Source organism: Apodemus sylvaticus, chromosome X (assembly GCF_947179515.1).
Source record: "Apodemus sylvaticus chromosome X, mApoSyl1.1, whole genome shotgun sequence".
Lineage (NCBI taxonomy): Eukaryota > Metazoa > Chordata > Mammalia > Rodentia > Muridae > Apodemus > Apodemus sylvaticus.
Genome location: NC_067495.1, coordinates 71,802,749 through 71,829,615, shown reverse-complemented (window position 1 = coordinate 71,829,615; position 26,867 = coordinate 71,802,749). Strand labels below are relative to the sequence as shown.

At 38.0% G+C, this 26,867-nt stretch overlaps 1 protein-coding gene across 1 annotated transcript; it reads left to right on the top strand.

Moving 5' to 3' along the window:
- The first annotated feature begins 576 nt into the window (after positions 1 to 576).
- Satl1 (spermidine/spermine N1-acetyl transferase like 1) lies at positions 577 to 26,867 on the top strand. Its single transcript, XM_052170823.1, has 6 exons — positions 577 to 2,409; positions 14,934 to 14,985; positions 23,489 to 23,569; positions 23,963 to 24,064; positions 25,352 to 25,392; positions 26,697 to 26,867. Exons 1-6 carry the CDS (start codon positions 577 to 579, stop codon positions 26,865 to 26,867), a joined length of 2,280 nt encoding a protein of 759 aa, XP_052026783.1.

Below are 26,867 nucleotides of genomic sequence, written 5' to 3'. Positions count from 1 at the left end.
ATGAGGAAAACTAGCTCCACACCTAGGTTCAGCAAAGTTCAGAGAATGGTGATAGGGTTGAGTAGAGTTCCTCAACAATGCTGGGGTAAGACTGGAGAGCCAGCCACTCGCTTTTCAAAATGAGCAATTAATCTTTAGTCATACAGCCACTGCCCTGCTCCTGGAAGATCAGCATATAGGCAAAGAGAATCTTACATTGTGACTTCATCATTGTGATGCAATTCTGTGTGGTAGGGGAGGGGTAAGGTGGTAACACTCCCAGAATCATTTTGTTCTTCTTCTTCTGGCCTGTTGGCAGGGAAAGACCAGATGGCAGGCTAAAATCCAGCCAAGCTTGTAGCTGTGGTATCTGGTGAAGTCACCTCAAGGGAATCAGAGGCTTTAATCACCTTCTTCAGGTAGTCATCTTTGTTTCCCATTCCCACCATGACAGAGGACTATCTCCAAGTCTGAGTTAAGACAAACTGGAAACAGCTGACAACTTTTCATCACAGCGTTGTAGTCAAAATATCCTGTTCTATCAAGACTCTTACAAGCCAGTCAGTTGTTTACCAACCCATCATCTGCCAGTCAGTCATGGATCAACCAGGAATGAATCAATCAGGTATGACACAGCCAAGTGTAAGCCAACCAGTTATGAGTCCACCAGGCCTGATCCCACACAACATGCAAGAACCAGGACCAAGTCAACCATACATGAACCAACCAAGCACAGATCAACCAGGCATGAACAAACCAGATGTGACAAGATCAGACTCAAGCCAACCAGATATAAATCAACCAGGCCAGGGCCAACTCAATATGAAACAATCATGGTCAAGCACGAACCAACCAGGCATGTACAAAACAGACCTGAGCCAACAAAGTATGAGGGAGTCAGACTCAAGAAATGGTATGAAACAACCAAGCGCAAGTCAATCAGGTATGAGTCAAGCAGGAATATGGCAGCCAGGCCCACCCACTCCCAGTATGAAGCCAATAAACACATGGCAATGGGATCCAGAGTATTCAGGCAGGGGACCACAAGACATGTGGCAAATAACCCAAAGTAATCAAGGAACAAGGGAATCAGATACAGTGCAACAGGACCCATGCTATGCAGGACAGAAACAGACAGATACCTGGAAACAGGACCCACGTTATCCAGGAATGAAAGAAATAGAACCATGGCAATGGGGACCAAGCCCTCCAAGCGTGAGATCAGATACATGGCAGTGGGGCTCAGACCATCCAGGCAGCAAACAATCAAATGCATGGCAACCACAACTAAGTCACTCACTCACCAGACAATTCGACTTGGGACAAGCGGGTCCTATTGAATTAGGGATGAAGCAATCTGATACATGGCAACCAGTCCCTAGTCAACAAAGCAAGAGACAATCAAGCATAGGGCACCAGGGCCCTGGCCAACAAACGATGAGACATTCGGTCACATGGCAAGCAGGTCCTTGCCCACTAGGAAAGAAACTGTCAGGTACATGGCAAGTGGGCCTCAACCAATCAGGTACGGAGCAGTTCAACATTTGTCCAACAGGCTTTGGCCAACAGTTCAGCATGTGCCAATCAGGCCACAGCCAATCAAGCATGAAAGAGGTGGACACCTGGCAATCAGGCACCAGTCAGCCAGACATGAAAGATCTGGATGTATGGCAATCAGGCACCAGCCAACCAGGCATGCAACACATGGATCCATGGCAATGGGGTTCCAATTACTCAAGCAAGACACAATCAGACAAATGGTCACCAGACCCCAACCCTCTGGATATGAGAAAATTGGATTCATGGCAACCAGACCAACCTGTCATAAAATATTCAGACTCAGGGCCATGGGGTCCAAGCCACTCAGATATGAGACAATCAGATTTATGGCAACCAAGCCCCAGTCAATTAGGCACAAGACAATTTGATGCATGGCAGCAAAATCCCAGCATGCCTGGTGTGAGACAATTGTACACATGGCAACCAACCCCAAGTTTCTCAGGCACAAGACAATCAGAAAAATGGCAACCCTGTCATAGCAACTTAAGCATGGAACATTCAGATACTTGGGAACCATTGTCAAGGCAATCAGGAGCCACTCAATTAGATATAAACCAATTAGATATAAACCAACCTGATGACACCCAATCAAGCCAAGAAGGAAAAACACAATCAGATAAATCACAACCAAATCCAAGTAATCCAGAGATAAAAGATGATTCATTAGACACTACCCAATCAGACTCAAGTCAACTAGGCATAAGCCAACCAGGTGCAAGTCATTTTGAGCCAGGTGAATCAAGCACGAGTGATTTAAATGAAGGTCAACAAAGAATGGCACAATTGGCCATGAAAAACGAAAATACTTGTTCTTTCTACATAAGACCTGCTGAGCCTCAAGACTGCCCAGACATCCTGAGATTGATTAAAGTAAGCCTCTATCTCCTTATTACTTGGAAGTTAGTGAAAAGCTGAAAGAACAAAAGGCATGCATAGTCTATCTTTGAATAATTAATAATAATAATAATAATAGCAACTCTGTTCATTATGATGCATAAACATAATGTCATCGAATTCACTAAACCTCTTTAATCATCATTTTCAATATAAATCCAGATTATAGTAATTGCTACACCAAAAGATGGTAGCAGTGCTTTCTTTGATATGCAGAATATAATTTTTAAAAAAAGAAAAGAAATGTCGACAAGGGAGATAACACAGTTAGCAAAGCTTATCTAGCAGTCTGTTAACATACGCATGCCATGAGTCTAAGGAACTACCAGTGCAATAAAGGTAACAATGTAATAACTATAGTTATCATGATGAAATTTTGATGCATTTATGGCAGTCATTCATACAGATATATATGTAGTGGTTCTCTTTGTGTTTTATGTTCATTTTCCCAACACACGATTATTTCCAAGTTTGGAAAAATACTCTTTGAAAATTAATTTATTAGCATGCCATCAAAATTCCTTAGCTAAAAGACAACACCTAAGAAACATTGTATGCTGTGTGTAAACATCATTATAGCAGAGTATAAACCTTTTCCTATACCTGAAAATTGTAAAGTTTTCACTATTAAAATGTTTTGCAGATACATACCAGACTAAATGACAGCACCCTCATGGGAAATGTATGATCTTTCAAAGTTTGTACACATATGTTTACATTATAAATCCATAATATACTAGTATTGAAGTAGGTGAAGCAAAGCAATTAGTTTCTCAAAATTAATTCTGCAAAATAAAGTGCTGCAACCAGAGTATTTAAATGTAATCTAAAAATTACTAGTATACTCACTGAAAATTTATTCTTTTCAGGACTAAGCAAACAATTAAGATGTAAGGGACTTGCTAATGCTATGAAACTATTATAAGTTTAATCCATAATTCCTTAATCACAATATAGTGTCTGCGTTTTTACATAAGTATTCATAAATATATGGCCATTGTATTACATAAGAGACCTCTAATTTTTTCTCCTCTTTCTTGAGTTTTTATAGCAAAACAAATACTGTGTCTGTACATAAAAACCTGTCAATATATATCATAATTTGACATTCTGAATCACAGACCTATGGTATTTCAAATCTAACTAATTTCAAAAGAAAACAAACATTACTTAAGCTTACATATTTCAAATAACTATATCTTAGTCCAAATTTACACTGTTTCAGAATCTTCTATCCTGGGCAAAATTCTGTGGTTTTGGAATCTTAAATAAAATTTTGGCAAGTTCAGAAATACTAAAGATTGGTTTTAAAATGTAAGGTTTGCTTGTTTGTTTGTTTCTTTGTTTGTTTGAGACAGGGTATCACTTCTAGTCTTAGTTGTCTTAAAACTCACTATAGACAAGATTGACCTTGAACTTTTAGAAATCCACCTGCTTCTGCCTCCAGAGTGCTAAGATTAAAGGTGTATATCCCTACACCTGGTGTTAAAATATAATTTTTAAAACAAACCTTACAGTAGAGTTTAAATTTATACTTTCTGTGCATGTGTTTGCTTGAAGCCAAATAGTATATGAGAACAAGTTAGAAACTTTTTTGTCTAACAAATGAATTTGAGATTATTTATGTTAAATTTTTCAAAAATTAGTATTCTTTGCAGACATTAAATAGTAATAATTTGATTTTAAAAATGTCAACATATCCCAAATACTAGTTAAAATTATTAACATGGATTTATGGATAATATATGTTTATTAGAACTCTTATACATTTAGTGGTGATACATGTAACATAATTACCACATAGTTGAATATGTTGCAAAAGTATGGTTATTCATGAACTGTTGCTTTTCTTGCTGAATTCCAACTGACCAATACCATATGAAGAACACACCTTTATAAATGAGTGCTAACTGATATGGAAATAATATAATATGGACGGGCTAGGATGTTAATAATGAAGACATGCTTATGTGTGGATTTTCTTTAATGAGCAGTTATTTGTCTTAGTTTTGGTTACTATTGCTGTGATGAAATACCATGACCAAAAGCAACTTGGGAAGAAAGAGTTTATTTGGTTTACATAACCCAATAATCCATTGAAGAAAGTCATGCCAGAAACTCTAATAGGGCAGGAATTGAAAGCATGCAGAGGCCGTGAAGCAGAGCTGATTGCTCCTCCTGGCTTGCTCAGCCTGCTTTTTTTTTTTATTATTCGATATATTTTTATTTACATTTCAAATGATTTCCCTTTTTCTAGACCCCCACTCCCCGAAAGTCACATAAGCCCCCTTCCCTCCCCCTGTTCTCCAACCCACCACTTCCCACTTCCCCGTTCTGGTTTTGCCGAATACTGTTTCACTGAGTCTTTCCAGAACAAGGGGCCACTCCTCCGTTCTTCTTGTACCTCATTTGATGTGTGGATTATGTTTTGGGTATTCCAGTTTTCTAGGTTAATATCCACTTATTAGTGAGTGCATACCATGATTGATCTTTAGAGACTGGGTTACCTCACTTAGTATGATGTTCTCCAGCTCCATCCATTTGCCTAAGAATTTCATGAATTCATTGTCTCTTTTTTTTTAAGATTTTTATTTTCTATATTCTTTGTTTACATTCCAAATGCTTTCCCCTTTCCTGGATCTCCCCTCCCCATATGTCTCATAAACCTTCTTCTCTCCATCCCTTCTCCAATCACCTCCCTCCTTTTTCTCTGTCCTAATATTCCCTTCCAATGCTACATCGATCCTTTCCAGGATCAGGACCCTCTCCATACTTCTTCATAGGTGTCATTTGTTATGAAATTTGTGCCTTGGGTATTCAGGGCTTCTGGGCTAATTAATATCCACTTATCAGAGATTGCATTCCATGTGTATTCTTTTGTGATTGGGTTACCTCGCTTAGGATGATATTTTCCAGATCAAACCATTTGCCTAAAAATTTTGTGAATTCATTGTTTCTAATTGCTGAGTAGTATTCCATTGTGTAAATATACCACATTTGCTGTATCCATTCCTCCTTTGAGGGGCATCTGGGTTCTTTCCAGCTTCTGGCTATTATAAATAAGGCTGCTATGAACATAATTATTGCATGCCGGGGAATCCTTTGGGTATATGCCCAGGAGAGGTATAGCAGGGTCCTCTGGAATTGTCATGTCCAGTTTTCTGAGGAACCTCCAGACTGATTTCCACAGTGGCTGTACCATCTTACAGCCCCACCAGCAGTGGAGGAGTGTTCCGCTTTCTCCACATCCTCACCAACACCTGCTGTCTCCTGAGTTTTTAACTTTAGCCATTCTGACTGGTGTAAGGTGAAATCTCAGGGTTGTTTTGATCTGCATTTCCCTAATGACTAATGATGTTGAGCACTTCTTAAGGTGCCTCTCGGGCCGTCCGAATTTCTTCAGGTGAAAATTCTTTGTTTAGATCTGTACCCCATTTCTAATAGGGCTATTTGGTTCCCTGGGCTCTAACTTCTTGAGTTCTTTGTATATATTGGATATTAGCCCTCTATCAGATGTAGGGTTGGTGAATATCCTTTCCCAATTTGATGGTTGCCATTTTGCCCTTTTAACAGTGTCCTTTGCCTTACAGAAACTTTGTAATTTTATGAGGTCCCATTTGTCAATTCTTGATCTTAAAGCATAAGCTATTGGTGATCTGTTCAGGAACTTTTCCCCCGTGCCCATGTCCTCAAGGGTCTTCCCCAGTTTCTTTTCTATTAGTTTCAGTGTGTCTGGTTTTACATGGAGGTCCTTGATCCACTTGGAGTGAAGTTTAGTACATGGAGATAAGAATGGATCAATTCGCATTCTTCTGCATGCTGACCTCCAATTGAACCAGCACCATTTGTTGAAAAGGCTATCTTTTTTCCACTGGATGTTTTTGACTCCTTTGTTGAAGATCAAGTGACCATAGGTGGGTGGATTCATTTCTGGATCTTCAATTCTATTCCATTGGTCCACTTGTCTGTCACTGTGCCATGGCTGAATAGTACTCCATTGTGTAAATATACCACATTTTTTGCATCCACTCTTCTGTTGAGGGATACCTGGGTTCTTTCCAGCATCTGGCTATTATAAATAGGGCTGCTATGAACATAGTAGAGCATGTATCCTTATTACATGGTGGGGAATCCTCTGGGTATATGCCCAGGAGTGGTATAGCAGGATCTTCTGGAAGTGAGGTGCCCAGTTTTCGGAGGAGCCGCCAGACTGATTTCCAGAGTGGTTGTACCAATTTGCAACCCCACCAGCAGTGGAGGAGTGTTCCTCCTTCTCCACATCCTCGCCAACATCTTCAGCCTGCTTTCTTATAGAAGTTAGAACATGCAGCCCAGTAGTGGTACTACCACAATGGTCACTACCCCAAACTCCCTGCCCCAATCAGTTAATAATTAAGAAAATTTCTGAGAGGCTTGCCTATAGTTTGATTTAATGAATGTATTGTCTCAATTGAGGTTCTGTCCTCTCAAATAACTCTATTCTGTGTAAAATTGACATAAAATGAGCCAACATGTTGCTTTACTTTTAAGAATTTAAATTTATTATGATTATATACACCAGTAAGTTTTTATTTAGGAGTAAGAAATATTCTGTTGAATTCTTGTGCTACAATGTGGGGAAATGTAATTTTTTCACACTTTCTATCAATGTGAGATAATTTTTTTTTAAAAAAATCATTGCTTATTTTCTTTATTTACATTTCAAATGTTATCCCCTTTCCTGGACCCTCCCCCCGCCCCCAGAAATCACCCATCCCTTCCCCTTCCCACTGCTTCTATGAGGGTCACCCATCCAACTCTCACCTCCCCCCCACACCCGCCTTGATTTCCCCTACACTGGGGCATCTATCCAACTTCACAAGACCAAGAACCTCTCCTCCATTTGATGCCAGAAAAGGCCATCCTCTGCTACATATGCAGTTGAAGCCATGGGTCCTTCCATGTGTACTCTTTGGTTGGTGATTTAGTCCCTGGGAGCTCTGGGGGGTCCGGTTGGTTGACATTATTGTTCTTCATATGGTGTTGCAAAGCTCCTTCAGTCCTTCCCCTAATTCCTCCATTGGGGTCCCCATGCTTAGATGGTTGGCTGCAATCATCCACCTCTCTATTAGACAGGCTCTGGCAGAGCCTCTCAGGAGACAGCCATATCAGGCTCCTGCCACCAAGCACTTCTTAGCATCCACAATAGTATCTAGGTTTGGTGACTGTTTATGGGATGGGTCCCCAGGTGGAACAGTCTCTGGATGACCTTTCCTTCAGTCTCTGCTCCATTCTTTGCCCCTGTATTTCCTTCAGACAGGAACATTTCTGGGTTAAATTTTTTGAGATTGGTAGATGGCCCCATCTCTTAACCTGGGCCATGCCTAACCTCTGGATATGGTCTCTACAGGTTCTCCCTCCCCTTTGTTGGGTATTTCAGCTAATATCATCCCTGTTGGGTCCTGGGAGCCTCTTGTTTCCTGTCATCTGGAACTTTCTGCTGGCTACCCTAAGTTCCCTATCCGCCATTGCTTCACACCTGTTCAATTCCCTTAACCCCTCTGTACATCTCCCCAACACTTAATCCTACCCCCAGTTTTTCACTTCCCCTTCCTCTTTTCCTTCACAGTCCCTCCCATCTTCTAACTCCTGTGATTATTTTGTTCTGTATTTAGTACTGAAGTTAACTCTTTTTCTGGAAAAAAAATATAAAATGTTTGAATACAACGAGGATGTGGAGAAAGAGGAACACTCCTCCACTGCTGGTGGGGCTGTAAGATGGTACAACCAGTTTGGAAATCAGCCTGGCGGTTCCTCAGAAAACTGGACATGACATTTCTGGAGGACCCTGCTATACCTCTCCTGGGCATATACCCAAAGGATTCCCCAGCATGCAATAAGGATACATGCTCCATTATGTTCATAGCAGCCTTATTTATAATAACTAGAAGCTGGAAAGAACCCAGATGTCCCTCAGTGGAGGAATGGATACAGAAAATGTGGTATATTTACACAATGGTGTACTATTCAACCATTAGAAACAATGAATTCATGACATTTTTAGGCAAATGGTTTGATCTGGAAAATATCATCCTAAGTGAGGTAACCCAATCACAAAAGAATCCACATGGAATACCATCTCTGATAAGTGGATATTAATTAGCCCAGAAGCTCCGAATACCCAAGGCACAAATCGCATAACAAATGACTCCCATGAAGAAGTATGGAGAGGGTCCTGATCCCGGAAAGGATTGATCTAGCATTGGAGGGGAATATAAGGACAGAGAAAAAGGAGGGAGGTGATTGGAGAATGAGTGGAGAGGTTTATGGGACTTATGGGGAAGGGGGATCTGGAAAAGGGGAAATCATTTGGAATGTAAGCAAAGAATATAGAAAATAAAAATATTTTTAAAAAAGAATATAACAAAATGTTAGAAGAAAAGTTTTTGAAGTATGCAATATATAAGAAATAGTATTTTATGTGAATGATATGATTGCCTTTTGCATAGTAGATAGGAAATGATTCATAAATATTAACATTTGATTGTTTTCTTTGTTCAGCTCATGTTTAGGCAGTCATTTTGGTGAGATTTCATGGGTGTAACTTCTGACTTTGCAAGAGACAAGCAGTATATGGGAGGGTTTGGAGGGAGAAGTGATAGAGTTATATTTTAATCTCAAAATTAAATTATTTTTAATAGCTAAGTACTCCATTATGTAAATGTACCACATTTTCTGTATCCATTCTTCTCTTGAATGATATCTCAGTTCTTTTCAGCTTCTGGCTGTTATAAATAAGGCTGCTATGTACATAGGGTAACATGTGTCCTTGTTATATTTTGGAGCATTTTTGGATATATGCCCGAGGTTGATATAGATGGGTTCTTGGGTAATATGTCCAAATTTCTGAGGAACCACCAGAATGCTTTCCAGAGTGGTTTTACTAGCTTGCAATCCCACCAGCAGTGGAATTTTTCCTCTTTCTCTACATTCTCTCCAGCATCTGCTGTCACCTGAGTTTTTGATCTTAGCCTTTGATTCTGACTGGTATGAGGTGGAATCTCGGGGTTATTTTGATTTGCATTTTCCTGATGACTAAGGATGATGCTGAACATTTCTTTAGGTGCTTATCAAATATTTGGGTTTCCTCAGTTGAGAATTCTTTATTTAGCTCTGTACACCATTTTTAATAGGGTGATTTGATTGTCTGGAATCTCATTTCTTGAGTTCTTTGTATATATTTGATATTAGCCCTTTATCGGATGTAGGGTTGGTAAAGATCTTTTTGCAATTTGTTGGTTGCCATTCTGACCTATTGACAGTATCCTTTGCCTTACAGAAGCTTTGTAATTTTATGAGGTCCCATTTGTCAATTCTTGATCTTAGAGCTTAAGCTATTGGTGATCTGTTCAGGAAAATTTCCCATGAGCCCATGTCCTCAAGGTTCTTCCCCAGTTTCTTTTCTATTAAGTTTCAGTGTGTCTGGTTTTTTTGTGGAGATCCTTGATCCACTTGGACTTAAGCTTAGTACAAGGAGATAAGAATGGATCAATTTGCATTCTTCTACATGCTGACCTCCAGTTGAGCCTGCACCATTTGTTGAAATTGCTGTCTTTTTCCCACTGGATGGTGTTACCTCCTTTGTGAAAGATAAAGAGACCATACTTATTTGGGTTCTTTTCTGAGTCTTCAGTTTGATCTTTCTGCTTGTCTCTGTAGCAATACCGTGCAATTTTTATCACTATTGCTCTGTAGTGCAGCTTTGGTCAGAGATTGTGATTACCCCAGATGTTCTTTATTGTTGAGAATGGTTTTCCCTATTCTGTAATTTTTGTTATTCCAGATGAAATTGAGAATAAATTTTTCTAACTCTATGAAGAATTGAGTTGGAATTTTGATGGGGATTGCATTGAATCTGTAGATTGCTTTCAGCGAGTTGGCCATTTTTACTACATTAATCCGGCCAATCCATGGGCATGGAAGATTTTTCTAAGATCTTCGTCTATTTCTTTTGTCAGAGACTTGAAGTATTTGTAATACAGATCATTAAATTGCTTAGTTAGAGTCACAATGAGGTATTTTATATTATTTGTGACTGTTGTGAAGGGCATCATTTCCCAAATTCTTTCTCAGCCTGTTTATCCTTTGAGTAGAGGAATGCTTTGTTTGAGTTAATTTTATATCCAGCTTCTTTGCTGAACTTATTTATCAGGTTTAGGAGTTCTGTGGTAGAATTTTTATGGTCACCTAAGTATACTATCATCTCATCTGCAAATAGTAATATTTTGACGTCTTCCTTTCCCATTTGTATACATTTGACCTCCTTTTGTTGTCTAATTGCTCTGGCTAGGATTTTGAGTACAGTATGGAATAGGTCAGGGGAGAGTGAGCAGCCTTATCTAGTCCCTGATTTTGGTGGAATTGCTTCAAGTTTCTTTCCATTTAGTTTGATGTTGGCTACAGGTTTGCTGTATATTGCTTTTACTATGTTTAGGTACATAACTTGAATTCCTGTTCTTTCCAAGACTTTTACCATGAAGGGGTGTTGAATTTTGTGAAATGTTTCTCAGCATCTAATGAGATGATCAAGTGGGGTTTTTTTTTTAGTTTGTTTATATAGTGTATTATTGATGGATTTCCATTTATTGAACCGTCCTGCATTCCTGGAATAAAGCCTACTTGATCATGATGGACAATCATTTTTATGTGTTCTTGAATTCAGTTTGTGAGAATTTTATTGAGTATTTTTGTGTTGATATTCATAAGGGAAATTGGTCTGAAATTCTCTTTCTTTGTTGGGTCTTTGTGTGGTTTAGGTATAAGCATAATTGTGGCTTCATAAAATGAATTGGGTAGTGTTCCTTCTGTTTCTATTTTGTTGAATAGTTTAAAGGGAATTGGTATTAGGTCTCCTTTGAAGGTCTGATAGAATTCTGCACTGAAACCATATGATCCTGGGATTTATTTTTTTGGTTGGGGGACTTTTATTGACTGTTGCTATTTCTTTAGGGGTTATGAGACTAGATGGTTTATCTAATACTGATTTAATTTTAGTAGCTGATATGTGTCTAGAAAACTGTCAGTTTCATCCAGATTTTCTAGTTTTGTTGAGTATAGGCTTTTGTAGTAGGATATAATAATTTTTTGGATTTGCTCAGTTTCTGTTGTTATATCTCTCTTTTCAGTTCTGATTTTGTTAATTTGAATAAGGTCTTTATGCCTACTGGTTAGTCTGGCTAAGGGTTTATCTATCTTGTTGATTTTCTCAAAGAACCAGCTCCTGCTTTGGTTGATTCTTTGTATAGTTCTTTTTGTTTCTACTTGATTGATTTCAGCCCTGAGTTTGATTATTTCCCGCTATCTAATCCTCTTGGGTGTATTTGCTTCTTTTTCTTCTAGAGCTTTCAGGTGTGCTGTTAAGCTGCTGGTTTATGCTTTCTCCAGTTTCTCTTTGGAGGCACTCAGAGCTATGAATTTTCCTCTTAGTACTGCTTTCATTTTGTCCCATAAATTTGGGTGTGTTGTGCCTTCACTTTCATTAAATTCTAAAAAGTCTCTGATTTCTTTCTTTCTTTGTTCCTTGACCAAGTTATAATTGAGTAGAGTGTTGTTCAGTTTCCACGTGTATGAGGGCTTTCCATTGTTTTTGTTGTTATTGAAGACCAGCCTTAGTCTGTGGTGATCTGATAGGATGCATGGAATTATTTCAATCTTCTTGTATCTCTTGAGGCCTGATATATGACCAATTATGTGGTCATAAAAGATACCATGAGGTACTGAAAAGAAGTTATATTCTTTTGTTTTAGGATGAAATGTTCTGCAGATATCTGTTAAATCCATTTGGTTCATAACTTGTTAGTTTCACTGTGTCTCTGTTTAGTTTCTGTTTCCATGATATATCCATTGCTGGCAGTGGGGTGTTGAAGTATCCCATTATTATTGTGTGAGGTGCAATGTGTGCTTTGAGCTTTAGTAACATTTCTTTTATGAATGTGAGTGTACTTGTATTTGGAGCATTGATGTTCAAAATTGAGAGTTCATCTTTGTAGATTTTTCCATGACAAGAATAAAGTGTCCTTCCTTATCTTTTTTGATAACTTTTGGTTGAAAGTCAATTTTATTAGATATTAGAATGACTACTCCAGCTTGTTTCTTGAGACTATTTGCTTGGAAAATTTTTTTCCAGTCTTTTACTCTGAGACAGTGTTTGCCTTTGACACTGAGGTATGTTTCCTGTATGCAGCAAAATGTTGGGTCCTCTTTATGTATCCAGTCTGTTAGTCTATGTCTTTTTATTGGAGAATTGAGTCCATTGATGTTGAAATATTAAGGAAAAGTCATTGTTGCTTCCTGTTATTTTTTTTATTAAAAGTGGAATTATATTTGTGTGGCTATCTTCTTTGAGGTTTATTGGAAGAATACTTTCTTTCTTTTTCTAGGGTGAAGATTAATTTCTTTCTTTTTCTAGGGTGTAGTTTCCCTTCTTGTATTGGTGTTTTCCATCTATTATCTTTTGTAGGGGTGGATTTGTAGAAAGATATTGTGTAAATTTCTTTTTATCATGGAATATCTTAGTTTCTCCATTTATTTTAATTGAATGTTTTGCTGGGTATAGTAGCCTAGGCTGGCATTTGTGTTCTCTTAGGGTCTGTATGACATCTGTTCAGGATCTTCTGGCTTTCATGGTCTCTGGTGAAAAGTCTGGTATAATTCTGATAGGTCTGCCTTTATATGTTACTTGACCTTTTTCCCTTACTGCTTTTAATATTCTTTCTTTGTTTAGTACATTTGGTGTTTAATTATTATGTGATGGGAGGAATTTCTTTTCTGGTCTAGTCTATTTGAATTTCTAGAGGCTTCTTTTATGTTCATGGGCATCTCTTTGTTTAGGTTAGGGAAGTTTTCTTCTATAATTTTGTTGAAGATATTTACTGGCCCTTTAAGTTGGGAATCTTGGCTCTCTTCTATACCTCTTATCCTTAGGTTTCATCTTCTTATTGTGTCCTGGATTTCCTGGATGTTTGGAGTCAGGAGCTTTTTGCTTTTTGCATTTTCTTTGACTGCTGTGTCACTGTTTTCTATGGTATCTTCTGCACCTGAGATTCTCTCTTTTATCTCTTGTATTCTGTTGTTGGTGATTGCATCTATGACTCCTGACCTCTTTTCTACATTTTCTATCTCCAGGGTAGTCTCCCTTTGTAATTTTTGTGTATGTGTGTGTATGTTTCTACTTCCATTTTTAGATCCTGGATGGTTTTGTTACATTCCTTCACCTGTTTGGTTGTATCTTCTTGTAATTCTTTTCAGGTTTTTTTTTTTTTTTGTGTTTCCTCTTTAAGGACTTCTACCCTGTGTTCTGTATTTCCTTAAGGGAGTTATTTATGTCCTTCATAAGATCCTCTATCATCATCATGAGGAGTGATTTTAAATCTGACTATTGCTTTTCCAGTGTGATGGTGTATCCAGGACTTGCTATGGTTGGAGAACAGGGTTCTGATGATGCCAAGTAACCTTGGTTTCTGTTGCTTATGTTCTTGTGCTTGCTTCTCACCATTTGATCATCTTTAGTTCTACCTGTACTCACTGTCTCTGACTGGAGCCTGTCCCTCCTGTTATCTTGGCTGTGTCAGAACTCCTCAGAGTCTAGCTGTGTCTGTGATCCTTTGACTCTGATATCCTGGGTGTAAGAGCTTCTGGAAGTCAAGCTGCCTCTGGGATCCTGAAATCTTTGTGGGACCAAGCTCCTGAGAACTTGTGATCCTATGATTCTGGGTGTGTTAGAGCACCTGGGAGTTGAGCTTCCTTTGGGTGTTGTGAGACTTAGTGGGTAGCTAGTGCCCAAGGTCTGCTGGGGACACTGGTCAGACCAGAAGGTACTAGTGACACTCATTGGGCAAGGGTTCCTGAGTCCCTGAGTCCCTGGGGATCCCATTTACTCCAGGTGTTGGGGCAGATGTTGTGGCCTCCTCACCTATGATCCTGGGCATGTTAGAACACCTGGGGGTCCAGCTTTCTCTGGGTGTTGGAGGATTGGGTGCAGAGCTTGTGCCCAAAGACTGCTCAGGGTACCGGCTCAGACCACAAGGCCACAATTTTAAAAACATTTAAAGTTATACTAGCAAATCCCAAGCAAACACATTTCACAAATTTTTCTGTAAAGTCATAATAAATAAACACTGTGAATGACCAGAAACAATTTTTTTTTATTTTTAATTTTCAGGTTTGTGCTGAATTCAGAGCTACTAATCCAGAAAGTTCACATTCACATGACTGTGATATCAAATCTATTATCTATCTATTGTCTCCCTATAATACATGTATCTATCATCTAGCAACCAACTACTCATCTACCTATTTTATTTTACATTGTTGTTATAGATTTCAAATTTCTATATAATAGGAATCAAATCTGACTTCTTTTTTTTTAGCACAACCTAGCATTCCTGTGTCATAAATATTCAATAAATACTTCAATGATTATATTTGCCAAATCAGCTGAAACTTTTTTTTCACTTTGACAGGAACTGGCTTCCTATGAAGGTGTGCAAGAAAAAGTGTCAGTAACAGAAATGGGTAAGATGTTTTGTGGTTATCTTCGTGCAGGTAAAAACATTGTGAATACATGCACACAAGATGAATACCTAGACATGCAGAAGCAGCTGTCCTCATTACAAAAAGTGTTCCTATTATTAATATGGACATATACAAGACAAAATTCCATAGCCTCAGTGTTCCAATATTTTTCATTTTAAAACTTTTTAATATGAAACAGTGCGTGCCTTTTACACATGCAGTAGACTGCAAATGCATTTCAAAATAGGGGAAAAGAGGTTCAGCATGTTTGAAGTGTTCCTTACATGCAATATGTTGGTAGGATCTTTGAAAAAGTTATTTACATTTAGTAGCCAAAAATATTAATGGAGAATGTAGAAATTATTATGAATTATAATTTTTACATAGTAATATGGCTAAAAGATAGTGAAAATCATAATTGGCAAACACCAAATAAAGAGGTTTATTAATTAAAACTTAGAAGAATTAGTGAAGGATAACCATTTAAAGTTGACTACTTAAGAATGTATGTAATCAATTAAGAACATTCCACAAAATAATTTCTTATACTCTGTGGATACTTTTTTTTATCTGTTTCATAGTGGGATATTTTGTTGGAGTTTAGTTTTTCTATTTTCTTCTTTACTACATGTGCCTTTGTTGTCGGCTATTCCTATCAAATCACTGCCACATATAATGTCTTGAAGAATTTTTTTTTGCATTTTCTTCTAAGAGTTTTCTACTTTTAATATCTACCTTGACGTCTTGATCTCTTTGAAACTATGTTTTGAATATGGGAAAAAGTGAGAGTTCAACTTCGTTATTTTATATATGGAAATAACGTTTTCACAAGAGAGTTTATTGGAAAGTCAATCTTAATGGTTTTGGTGCCCTGATAATAAATCAGTTAGCCATATAAGTGTTTGAGTATTTATTTTACATCCCTGTTTATTTTTGGTTTGTCTACATATCAGGCCTCTTTCCAGTATTATACTGTTTTCATTACTGTAACATTATAGTAAATCTCAAAATGAAGCAACAGCATCTATCCTATGATTTTTTTCTTCTGTTTTAAATTTGTTTGTGGTATTTGGAGTTCTTTGCAATCTGTATGAATTTAAGAAAAAGGATGGTGGGCGTGGTAGTTGGAATGAGAATGGCCTCCAATTTGTGCCCTACTAAGGAAGGATTTGGAGGTGTGGTCTTATTGGAGGAAGTATGTCACTGGTGGTAGGCTTTGAGGTTTCAAAGCCCATGTCAGGCCCAGTGACACACAGAGACACACACAGAGTCAGTGTCTCTCCTCTCTGTCTCTGTCTGTCTCTGTCTCTGTCTCTGTCTCTCTCTCTCTCTCTCTGTCTCCCCACTCTCTCTCTCTGCATTAGAAGCAGGATGTAGCTCTCAGCTACTGCTCCAATGCCATCCATGTCATGAACCATGCTCCCTACCATGATGATAATCGACTAAACTTCTGAAGCTGTAAATAAGGCACAATTAAACATTTTCTTTTGTAAGAGTTGCCTTGGTCATTGTGTCTTTTCACACCAATGGAACAATTACTAAGACAGGAGAAAAATAGTAGGAAGAGTGTGCTGCAGAGGGTGATTTGAACTATGCAAGCCAAGATTAAGAGGTTTCAGAGGGAAAGAATATTAGTAAGTGGCCTAGAAACTATTCTTGGGCTATTTTGACAAAGAATATGGGTGTTTTTTGCCTTTGTACTAAGAATCTGCCTAAGGCTAAATTGAGGAGTTGTGGATTAATAGCCTTGGAGATTTCAAAACAGCCTAATATTGACTGTGTCACATGGTTATTGGTGATCACTTTTATGTAGACCTGCAATGAAAAAAGTTAAGTGAGGCAAAGAGAAATACAAAATGTGCAGTTTGAGAAGAAAAGGCTCACCAAGAAATATAATGTTTGAGCCATGTTTTGTGCTCAAAGAGATGTGAAATTTAAAGAAAGGTGTGATTTGAAATTGAATAAAGGGAGTAGTATCCCCACAGGTTAAGCTTCTAACTTTTTCACAGAAATTAAAGAAAAACTGCAATTTAAGCAGTAAAATAATCCATCAATTGCAGAAAGCTTGTGATGATGTAATTGAATGAGGTGGCGTAGGTTTCAGCATTGTAAGCAGAAATTAGAAACTTTGCCCACAAGGTTCTTAATTTAGAGTCAAGAAGAATATAGGAATACTGGCCATGGAGGCACATGCTTTTAATCCCAGCATTTGGGAGGTAGATATATGTAGATCTCTCTGAGTTCACGGCCAGCCTGTCTACATAGTGAGTTCCAGGCAGCCAGGGTTACACAGGAGACTCCATCTCTAAAAGAAACAAAACTCACAAAGAATATAGGAAAAAGATTATGTGAAATCTACTGAAAGTCGAGGTATGTGGTGGGGGTAGAGGGTCAGGGCAGGGGGTGTCCTGCATGGAGGCCTGGAGAGTCCACTGTATGAGGCTGTTAAAGTGAAGCCTGAAATTTGCTAAAGACACCAAGATGCTGGAAATCCCAGAGACCTACCAAAGTGAGCTGCAAACATAATGTAGAACCAGCCCCAAAAGAGGAAAAGATGCTACAGTTAACAAATCTGAAAGGAGTTGGAGATCTGAACAGTGCACATCCATCATGGAAATGCAGAATTTTAAGTCAGCCCTGCTAGTTTTCAGTCTTGCTTTGGTCCATCGGATCCTCAGTATTTTTTCCTTTTCTCCCTCTTCAAATGATAGTGTTTGTCCTGTGCCATTATATGTTCAAAGTATGTGATCTGCCTTTTTATTTTGATTTTACAGTGGGTTTTTGTTAAGGGATTGCTTGGAGTCTCAAGCCAGATTTTGTACTTTTAAACAGACTTAACTGAAAGACAACGGGGACTTTTGAAGTTAGACAAAATGCATTTTGAATTATAATATGGCTACAGTCCTACAAGGACCAGAGAGTAGAGACTGATAGTTGGAATCAGAATGGTCCCCACAGGATCACATGCTTGAATGCTTGATCCCTAGTTGGTTGGTGTTTGTGAAGAAATAGGTCTTATGGACTTATTGGAGGAGGTGTTTAACTGTGGGGTAGTCCTTGAGGTTTCAAAAGTCCATGCCAGGTCTGTCTCTCTGTCTGTCTCTGTCAGTCTCTCTGTCTCTTTCTCTCTCTCTCTCTCTCTCTCTCTCTCTCTCTCTCTCTCTCTCTCTCTCTCTCTCTCTCTCTCTCTCTCTCCCCCCCATCTTTCTCTGCCTGCATGGATTAGGATGTAAGCTCTCAGCCCCATACTTGCCTGAATGCTGCCATACTTCTGCAATGGCAATAAAGGACCAGTCCTCTGAATCTTTATGTCTGCAATTAAATGCTTTCTTTTTATAAGAGTTACCTTTGCCCATGAGGTTTCTTCACAGCAATAGAACAATAATTAAGACTGGTACTTTTGGTGGCGCACGTCTTTAATCCCAGCACTTGGGAGGCAGAAGCAGGCAGATTTCTGTGTTCGAGGCCAGCCTGGTCTACAGAGTGAGTTCCAGGACAGCCAGGGCTACACAGAGAAACCCTGTCTTGGGGGGAAAAAAGACTGTGTACTTTTAATGGGGCTGCATTGAATATGTAAATAAATTATGTTAATATGAACATTATAACAATGCTGAATCTTACTATTCACAACAGTCCCTCAACTAACTTAAGTCTACTGAATTTTATTTTAGTGATACTTTATAGTTTTTAATAGATAATATCACCCCTTCATCCAAAGTGATAGGTTCCAAGGACCTGGATGCCTGACATGTAGATAGTAGGTGGATTTAAAGGAAAATTTAATGAAAATTAGACATAGAAAACAATAATGGTATGTAATAGGACAAACATAACTGACTAGTAGGTCAGTATCACTTACACCATGGATATATTCTGTCTTTCAGATAATAAAAGCCCCATTTTCATTTCTGATCTTAATATTTGTTCCCTTGTTCTTCTTCAGTCTAGCGATCAGTTCTGCTGGCTTATTCAAATAATCAACTTTGGGGGTCCTTAAGTTTTCTCTATTTTTCATCTTATTTATATCTGTTAAACTTTATTGCCTTCCACAGGAGATATCAGGGCTTACTTTGTTTTATATCCCTTGTTCATTTTGGAGATATTTTCTTTCTACGGTTTAGGAATTTGCAATTATTAATTTCTGTAAGTACTACTATCACTGCATTCAATAAGCTTTTGTTTGTGATGGTTTCATTTTCAATTATTTCTAATTATTTCAGCATGCCTTTTTATGATTTACATTTTCTTCCTGCAGGCATACTATACCACATCAATAGTTTCAACAAAATTGCATCTTGACTATTTTTAAATTAACTGCAGCAATATTTATTTGTATTTATTCATAACTGATTGTCATGCTAGGAACAGAACCTAGGATCTCTTGTATGTTAGGAACGTGCTCCATGATTGAGTCACATTCTAAGCCCTTCAACTTTTTTCTTCAGTTTGTTTAAATGTAAGCATTGTTTAACTTTCACATATTTCTGAATATGTCTATTTTTTTTAACCTATTGACTTCCAGTTTCATGATTTTGTGACTGGAAAACATACTGTGCATTATTTTACTCTTTAAACTTCTATAAAGATTTGATATAAAGACTTACATGTTCTATCCTAGAGACTTGGGAAAAAGTTTGTCTTCATGCACATTGTTTTGCACATGTGCATGGTAGTTTGAATGTGAATGGTCTCCATAGGCCCATATGTTTAAATAGTTGGTCCCCAGTTGGTAGAACTCTTTTGGAAGGATTAGGAGGTATGGCCCCATTGGAGGAACTGTGCCACTAGGGGCAAGCTTTGAGGTTTCAAAAGACTCATGCCATTTCCGGGGTGTTGTCTTTGTCTCTTGCTTACAGAGCAAGATGTGAGCTCTAATCTCTCCCTGCCACTATGCCTTTTGTTTTGTCATTGACTCCAACCCTCTGTAAATTTTAGGCTGAATTAAATGCTTTCCTTTTTAAGTTGTTTAGTAGTGGTTTTTTTTTTTTTAATACAGCAATAGAAAAGTAATTAAGACACAAGTCCAGTTGGTCTCTAATATCCAGTAATCCAAGACCTTACTTTTTATCTTATTGCTCTATACATTATTAAAAGTAGAATATTTAAGTCTTATACTATTATGATACTGCTATGTATTTCTCCCTTCAAATATATCAGAGATATCAAATATCTCTTTGATATCAGAATTGTGAATTGTGCTATACATATATATGCTCTATCTTCTTAGTGACTAGATATTTTTATAATTGCACAATGTCATTCTTTTCTCTAGTAATCTGTGATCTTATAATAATATAGCTACCCAGCTGCTTTTACCTACATGCTATCTTTTTCCATCGTTACTTACAGAAAAATGTTGAAATCTGTCTGTCTCTTTCTGTCTCTCTCTATGTCTCTATGTCTCTGTCTGTCTATCTCTGTCTCTGTCTCTCTCTCTATCTGACTGGGGGTTAGGAATATGGCTCTGTGTGTAAAGATCTAATAACTTGATGTTGATCCCTAAGACCTAGCATGGTGGAAGGAAAGAACTTAGTCTTAGAACTTGTCCTATGACTACCACCACCCCTAACACACACACACACACACACACACACACACACACACACACACACACACCTGTAAAAATGTAATATCCATTATGATTGTCCTTGTATTTAAACTGAGTAATTATTTATTTTTTTGTTTTGTGTGGAGGTTTTTCAACTGAGTATTTAGTTTTTTGTTTTTTGTGTGGGTTTTTTTCATTAGATATTTTCTTTATTTACATTTAAAATGTTATCCCCTTTCCTGGTTTCCCTACTGAAAACCCCCTAACCCATCCCCCCTACTCTGCTCACCAACCCACCCACTCCTGCTTCCCTGTCCTGGCATTCCCTTATACTGGGGCATGGAGTGTTCTCAGGACAAAGGGTCTCTCCTCCCTTTGATGTCCAACAAGGCCATCCTCTGCGACATAGATGCAGTTGGTGCCATGGGTCCCTACATGTGTACTCTTTGGTTGGTAGGTGGATACCCAAGATACAATTTACAGACCAAAGCATGCTCAAGAAGAAGACCAAAGTATGGATGCTTCAGTCTTTTTTAGAGGAGCAGAGACTGAAGGAAAGACCATTCAGAGACTGCCCCACCTGGGGATCCATCCCATATACAGTCACCAAACCCAGACACTATTGTGGATGCCAACAAGTGCATGCTTACAGGAGCCTGATATAGCTGTCTCCTGAGCTGAGCCTGAGAGGCTCTGCCAAAGCCTGACAAATACAGAGGGGGATGCTCTCAGCCAACCATTGGACTGAGCACAAGGTCTCCACTGGAGGAGATAAAGGGCCCAAGGAGCTGAAGGAGTTTGCAGCCCCAATGGAATATCAACCCACCAGACCACCCCCCCCAGAACTCCCAGGGAATAAACCACCAACCAAAGAGTACACAGAGCGAGTAATCTTTTATATTTAGTTATTCAAGAGTCACTTCTGACATTTTTTAATCATATTATTCATTTATATTTAAAATGATATCACCCTTCCCAGTTTTCCCTCCACAAACCCCCATCCCACCCCCCCCTCTGCTTTCCCTCTATGAAGGTGCTCCTCCACCCACTCCCCCACTTCTGCCTCACCCCTCTAGCACTCCCTTATGCTAGGGCATCAAGCCTCCATAGGACCAAGGGCCTGCCCTCCCAATGATGTCAGACAAAGCAATCCTCTGCTACATATATATCTGGAGCCATGGATCCTTCTTAATATACTCTTTGGTTCATGGTCTAGTCTCTGAAAGTTCTGGGTGGTCCAGTTAGTTGTTATTGTTCTCCTATAGGGTTGCAATCCCGTTCAGTTCCTTCAGTCCTTCCCCTAGCTCTTCCACTGGGGTACCTGGGCTTAGTCCAATGGTTGGCTGTATCTGTATCTGTGTTGGTCAGGTGCTGGTAAAGCCTATCAGGGAACAGCCATATAAGGCTCCTGTTAGCAAGCATTTCTTGGCATCAGCTATAGTGTCAAGGTTTAGTGGCTGTATATGGGATGGATCCCTGAGTGGAGTGGTCTATGGATGGCCTTTCCTTGAGTTTCTGTGCCATGTTTTGTCCCTGTCATCCCTTTGGACAGGGACATTTCTGGGTTAACAATTTTGAGATGGGTGGGTGGCCCCATCACTCAACTTCTGATGGAATCACCATCACTGATCACAAGCTGTAATACAGAGTAATAGTGTTAAAAACTGCATGGTATTGGTTTGTACAGAGACAGTCAGGTATATCAAAGGAATAGATCTGAAGACCCATAAATAAACCCACACACCTATGGTCACTTGATCTTTGACAAAGAAGCCAAAACCAACCAGTGGAAAAGAGACAGCACTTCTGACATTTTTGTATGGTCTTTTTTTATCCTTTATTTCCTCCATTAATACCTCATTTTCCACTTTAATTATTTTATTTAAATACTTAGTGTTTATTATCATTACATTCTCTCATGTGTATTGCAATAGAAACACAAAGTGGGCATAGAGTGAGTATGTGTGTTATTCAGCTGGAACACCTGCTTATCATCTATGCAAGCTGGGAAACACTGTCTGCCCTCTTTCCTTCTGCCCCACCCACACAGAGAAAACTCTGGACTAATATATCATCACTCCTTGTCTCTGTTTCCAGTAACACACAGAGAATGCCCAACTAGGGGCTCAGTTTTTGACCATGTACGGATGCAATCCCAGCTCCTAGATGGCATGTCATCACTCCTTGCCTAAGCTCTATAAAACCCCCTTGCTTTAAATCCAGGTTGTGTGATTTCACTGACCTCTATCTATGAGATCAGTAAACCCACCCAAGAGCTGCCTCCTAATAAACACGCCTTTGTCTACTTTTAATCTGGTCTAATCTGACCTATATCTGTGTTACCGAGGGAGAGAAAATGTCTATTATGTGCATTCCCATAGAAACACAAAATAGGGATAGCATGTGTATATCTTCCCATAGAACACAAAGAGGGGTTGGGGAGGGAGAGAGGGAGGGAAGGAGGGAAGGAGGAGAAAGGGACAAAGGGAAGAAGAGAGGAGGGAGAGAAAAAAATCCCATATAAGTATACTCAGGGGTAAATGCATTTAATCTCCTGGATGTCACTTCAGTTTGTAGGGGTTGAAATAAAAATCTGAATTGAAGTCTAGTTAGAACATAAAACCTAGTAACACTAAGGACAAGATCATTAGTGATCACCCAGATTACATAACAGATTACTCCAGAAATACAAGCTGCCATACATAGAGATACCCGCTAGAAAACTCAAGGGGAGATAGGTAGGCACATGATATAACACTTATGCAAACATTTAGCCAAAAGTAACTGCAGATACCAGTCAGACTCTCCTAAAAGTTGTAAATGTCAAGATACTCCAGACAGTTGCTACTAGCATAGCTGTTGTACACGTGGGAAGAAGGGATCCTGCTCCTTCCTATTTTGTTATCTTTGCTCACTTATAAACTTTGACATATTGTATGTCAATTGATATTTCAGATTTATTCAGGGATGGTTTTGGGGAAAAACCACTTTTCTACTGCCTGATTGCTGAAGCGCCCAGTAAACAAACAGAATCAGGTAAAGTAAATCTTTTGTCTCTAATTTAGTCTATAAGATATTTTCTGTATCTGAGAACAGAGTTAACAGTTAACAAATACACATCATGTAAATAGTATTAAGCCAAAGACTACAATGTACAAAACCTAGAGTACTTTTAAATAACACTACTATGTCACTGATAATAAAAGTATTAAAAATTATGAGAATGTGTAGCAAAGTATATACTTTCTTTTAAAGGATTTATTATAAGAAAAGTGAACTTTCTGTATTATATATTTATGTACTGAATTTGTCACTTATTGCTTTAATTTTTAAAACAGCAAATATGCCCTTTTGTATTCTATTTGGAAACATATACCTTCTATGACTGAAAACATCAGCCTCTTTCTCTACTCTCTTCCCTCTTCCCAGGAGTCAAAACTATTGGATTTGCTATGTACTACTTCACGTATGACCCACGGATTGGCAAACTGCTTCACCTAGAGGATTTTTACATCACTGAAGACTATCAAGGTAAAACTACAATCATGATATTACTTGTAAACATGTAAATTTTTCTAAGTTATATTCTAATGCAAGGGCTACAGATAAGCCTTTTACTAGAGTTATGAGCTTTAACTTATTTAGATAACTCTTTCATTTCTTGAGCCTGATCAGGATCCTAGAAAAGACCCAACCATTAGTTAGGAAATATTTCAACAGTATTCATCAACACACTCAAGGAAGTTATACAGTTCCAACTAATATTTTTTAGATAATTTTTTATGTATGTGACCACACTGTAGCTGTCTTCAGACATACCAGAAGAGGGGGATGCTCTCATCCAACCATTGGACTGAGCACAAGGTCCCCAATGGAGGAGATAAAGGACCCAAGGAGCTGAAGGAGTTTGCAGCCCCAATGGAAGAACAAAAATATCAACCCACCAGACACCCCAGAGCTCCCAGGGACTAAGCCACCAACCAAAGAGTACACAGAGCGAGTAATCTTTTATATTTGGTTATTCAAGAGTCACTTCTGACATTTTTAATCATATTATTCATTTATATTTCAAATGATATCACCCTTCCCAGTTTTTCCTCCACAAAACCCCCATCCCACCACCCCCTCCCCCTCTGCTTTCCCTCTATGAAGGTGCTCCTCCACCCAACTAATATTTTTTAGATAATTTTTTTTTATGTATGTGAGCACACTGAAGCTGTCTTCACACACAAGAAGAGGGCATCAGATCTCATTACAGATGGTGAGCCACCATGTGGTTGCTGGGAATTGAACTCAAGACCTTCAGAAGAGCAGTCAGTGCTCTTAACTGCTGAGCCATATCTCCAGTCCAACTAATGTTTTTATCTGTAAAATAATTTTATGTTTTAGGTGTGTTTTTAGTAGAAATGGATAAGAAATATTCCTTGTTGTAAGACAACAGTGAAAGCCAGCATGGTGACACACATGTTTAATTCCAGTACTTGGGATGCAGAGGCAGGGGGATCTCAGTGAGTTTACTTTCCAAGCCATCCAATAAAAGATAGTAAGACCGTTTCTCAAGAAAAAGAATACAGTGACACTCATTTACTCAGCATGGACTTTTAACATGAAATGAATCTCTTTTATATTAGCATTATTCCCAGGCTCTAATTAGATAAAAGACAATGTAAAGCATTCATGAGTGAGTTTTAACACATGCTATTTAAAATACATGACAACCATAAACAGAGTTTGTTCTTATATTGCTTTAAAATCAAAATGAATAGTTAAGTGAAAGTTCTCAACTTACAGACTTTTTTTGACATATCTATTTAATAGGTCTAGGTATTGGGGCTAACATGCTGAAGAAGCTAAGTCAGGTATGTGTTATAGTTAGTATTGATAGTCTGTATATTACACTTTTCTTCATCAAGAATTTTTAATGGGGCATAGATTAGGTGATTAATCTTATTAATTAAATATACCAAGACTAATTCTGTTGGTAAAGTGTTTGCCTTGCAAACACCAGGAGTTAAATTTAATCCCCAAACCCCACATAAAAAAACAAGAGTGGTTTTATGCCAGCAACAGGAAGGTGAGAGGTACAGATTGCTGATCTCTCATGGTCACTGGCTGCTACCCTAACATACATGGTGAAATTTCAGGCCAGTGAAAGACTTTTTGTCAGAGATAACATACAAAGTTGTTCTCTGACCACCACTGCAGGCAGACATATAGGCTCCAAATCCACATCAATATGTGCATTCATATACACAAAACATTTTCGTAACATGTACTTCCAATATTTATTAATGTGAATTTTCATGCTGAAAGCTCAGATTCTATGTTATAATTAAATTTTATTCCTATATAATGTATAAACACACTATGTACATATGTTTTTATCATCAAGAATAAGGTAATTTTATTCAAAAACAGACCTATAGTGTAACCTGCAATAATACAAAAAATTCTTTTTTGTCCCAAAATACCAATTTCAAAATTGTTTATATATATGTATATATATACATGTGTGTGTGTGTGTGTGTGTGTGTGTGTGTGTGTGTGTAAAACAATCTAGAGCTCTTTGGTTGAAGATACCACATTCAATAATAGTACTTGTATTTGTGTTCATCCTTTCTGGTACAGTCACTTTATAGAAGTATAACTGAAATACAGAATCATCTAGAACTATCATAAGAAGGTGATATATATATATATATATATATATATATATATATATATATATATATATATTATATATATATGATACATACATACACACACACACACACACACACATATATATATATATATATGTCTATCTATATATCTGTCTATCTATCTATCTATCTATCTATCTATCTATCTATCTATCTATGGATCTAACTATACCAGCTGTACCCACCAAGGATATTTATCTGTGAGAAAATACTAATAGAAATTGGGTGGGTTATAATATTTATAGATACTAAGAACAAGTGAATATAGTAAATTAATAAATCTTATTTTGGAGAATTGGAAAAATGTGATGCTCAAATTATATTCAAATATATATACTCAAATGTATATATTCAAATGTATAATACTATGTATATAGTATTATACATAATAGTCCTTCAGTAAAATGTGAATGGTTATACTGTCAAATAAGGGCAATGTCTACTTGTTTGTTTTTAAACAGATAGCCATCAACACCGAATGTTGTGGCATGCAGTTTCTTGTCATCATTTGGAATCAGGATTCTGTTGAGTACTACACTCGCCTAGGGGCTTTAGACCTTTCTTGTGAGGAAGGCTGGCATTTGTTCAGATTTAACATGGAAGATCTCCTGGAACTTGCAGAGGAAGAATGA

Coding starts and splice junctions, on each gene's coding strand:
- Satl1 (XM_052170823.1), top strand. CDS start 577: ATGGATCAACCAGGAATGAATCAATCAGGTATGACACAGCCAAGTGTA. Junction 23,570..23,962: donor CAGTAAACAAACAGAATCAG/GTAAAGTAAATC, acceptor CCCTCTTCCCAG/GAGTCAAAACTATTGGATTT. Junction 24,065..25,351: donor CATCACTGAAGACTATCAAG/GTAAAACTACAA, acceptor TCTATTTAATAG/GTCTAGGTATTGGGGCTAAC.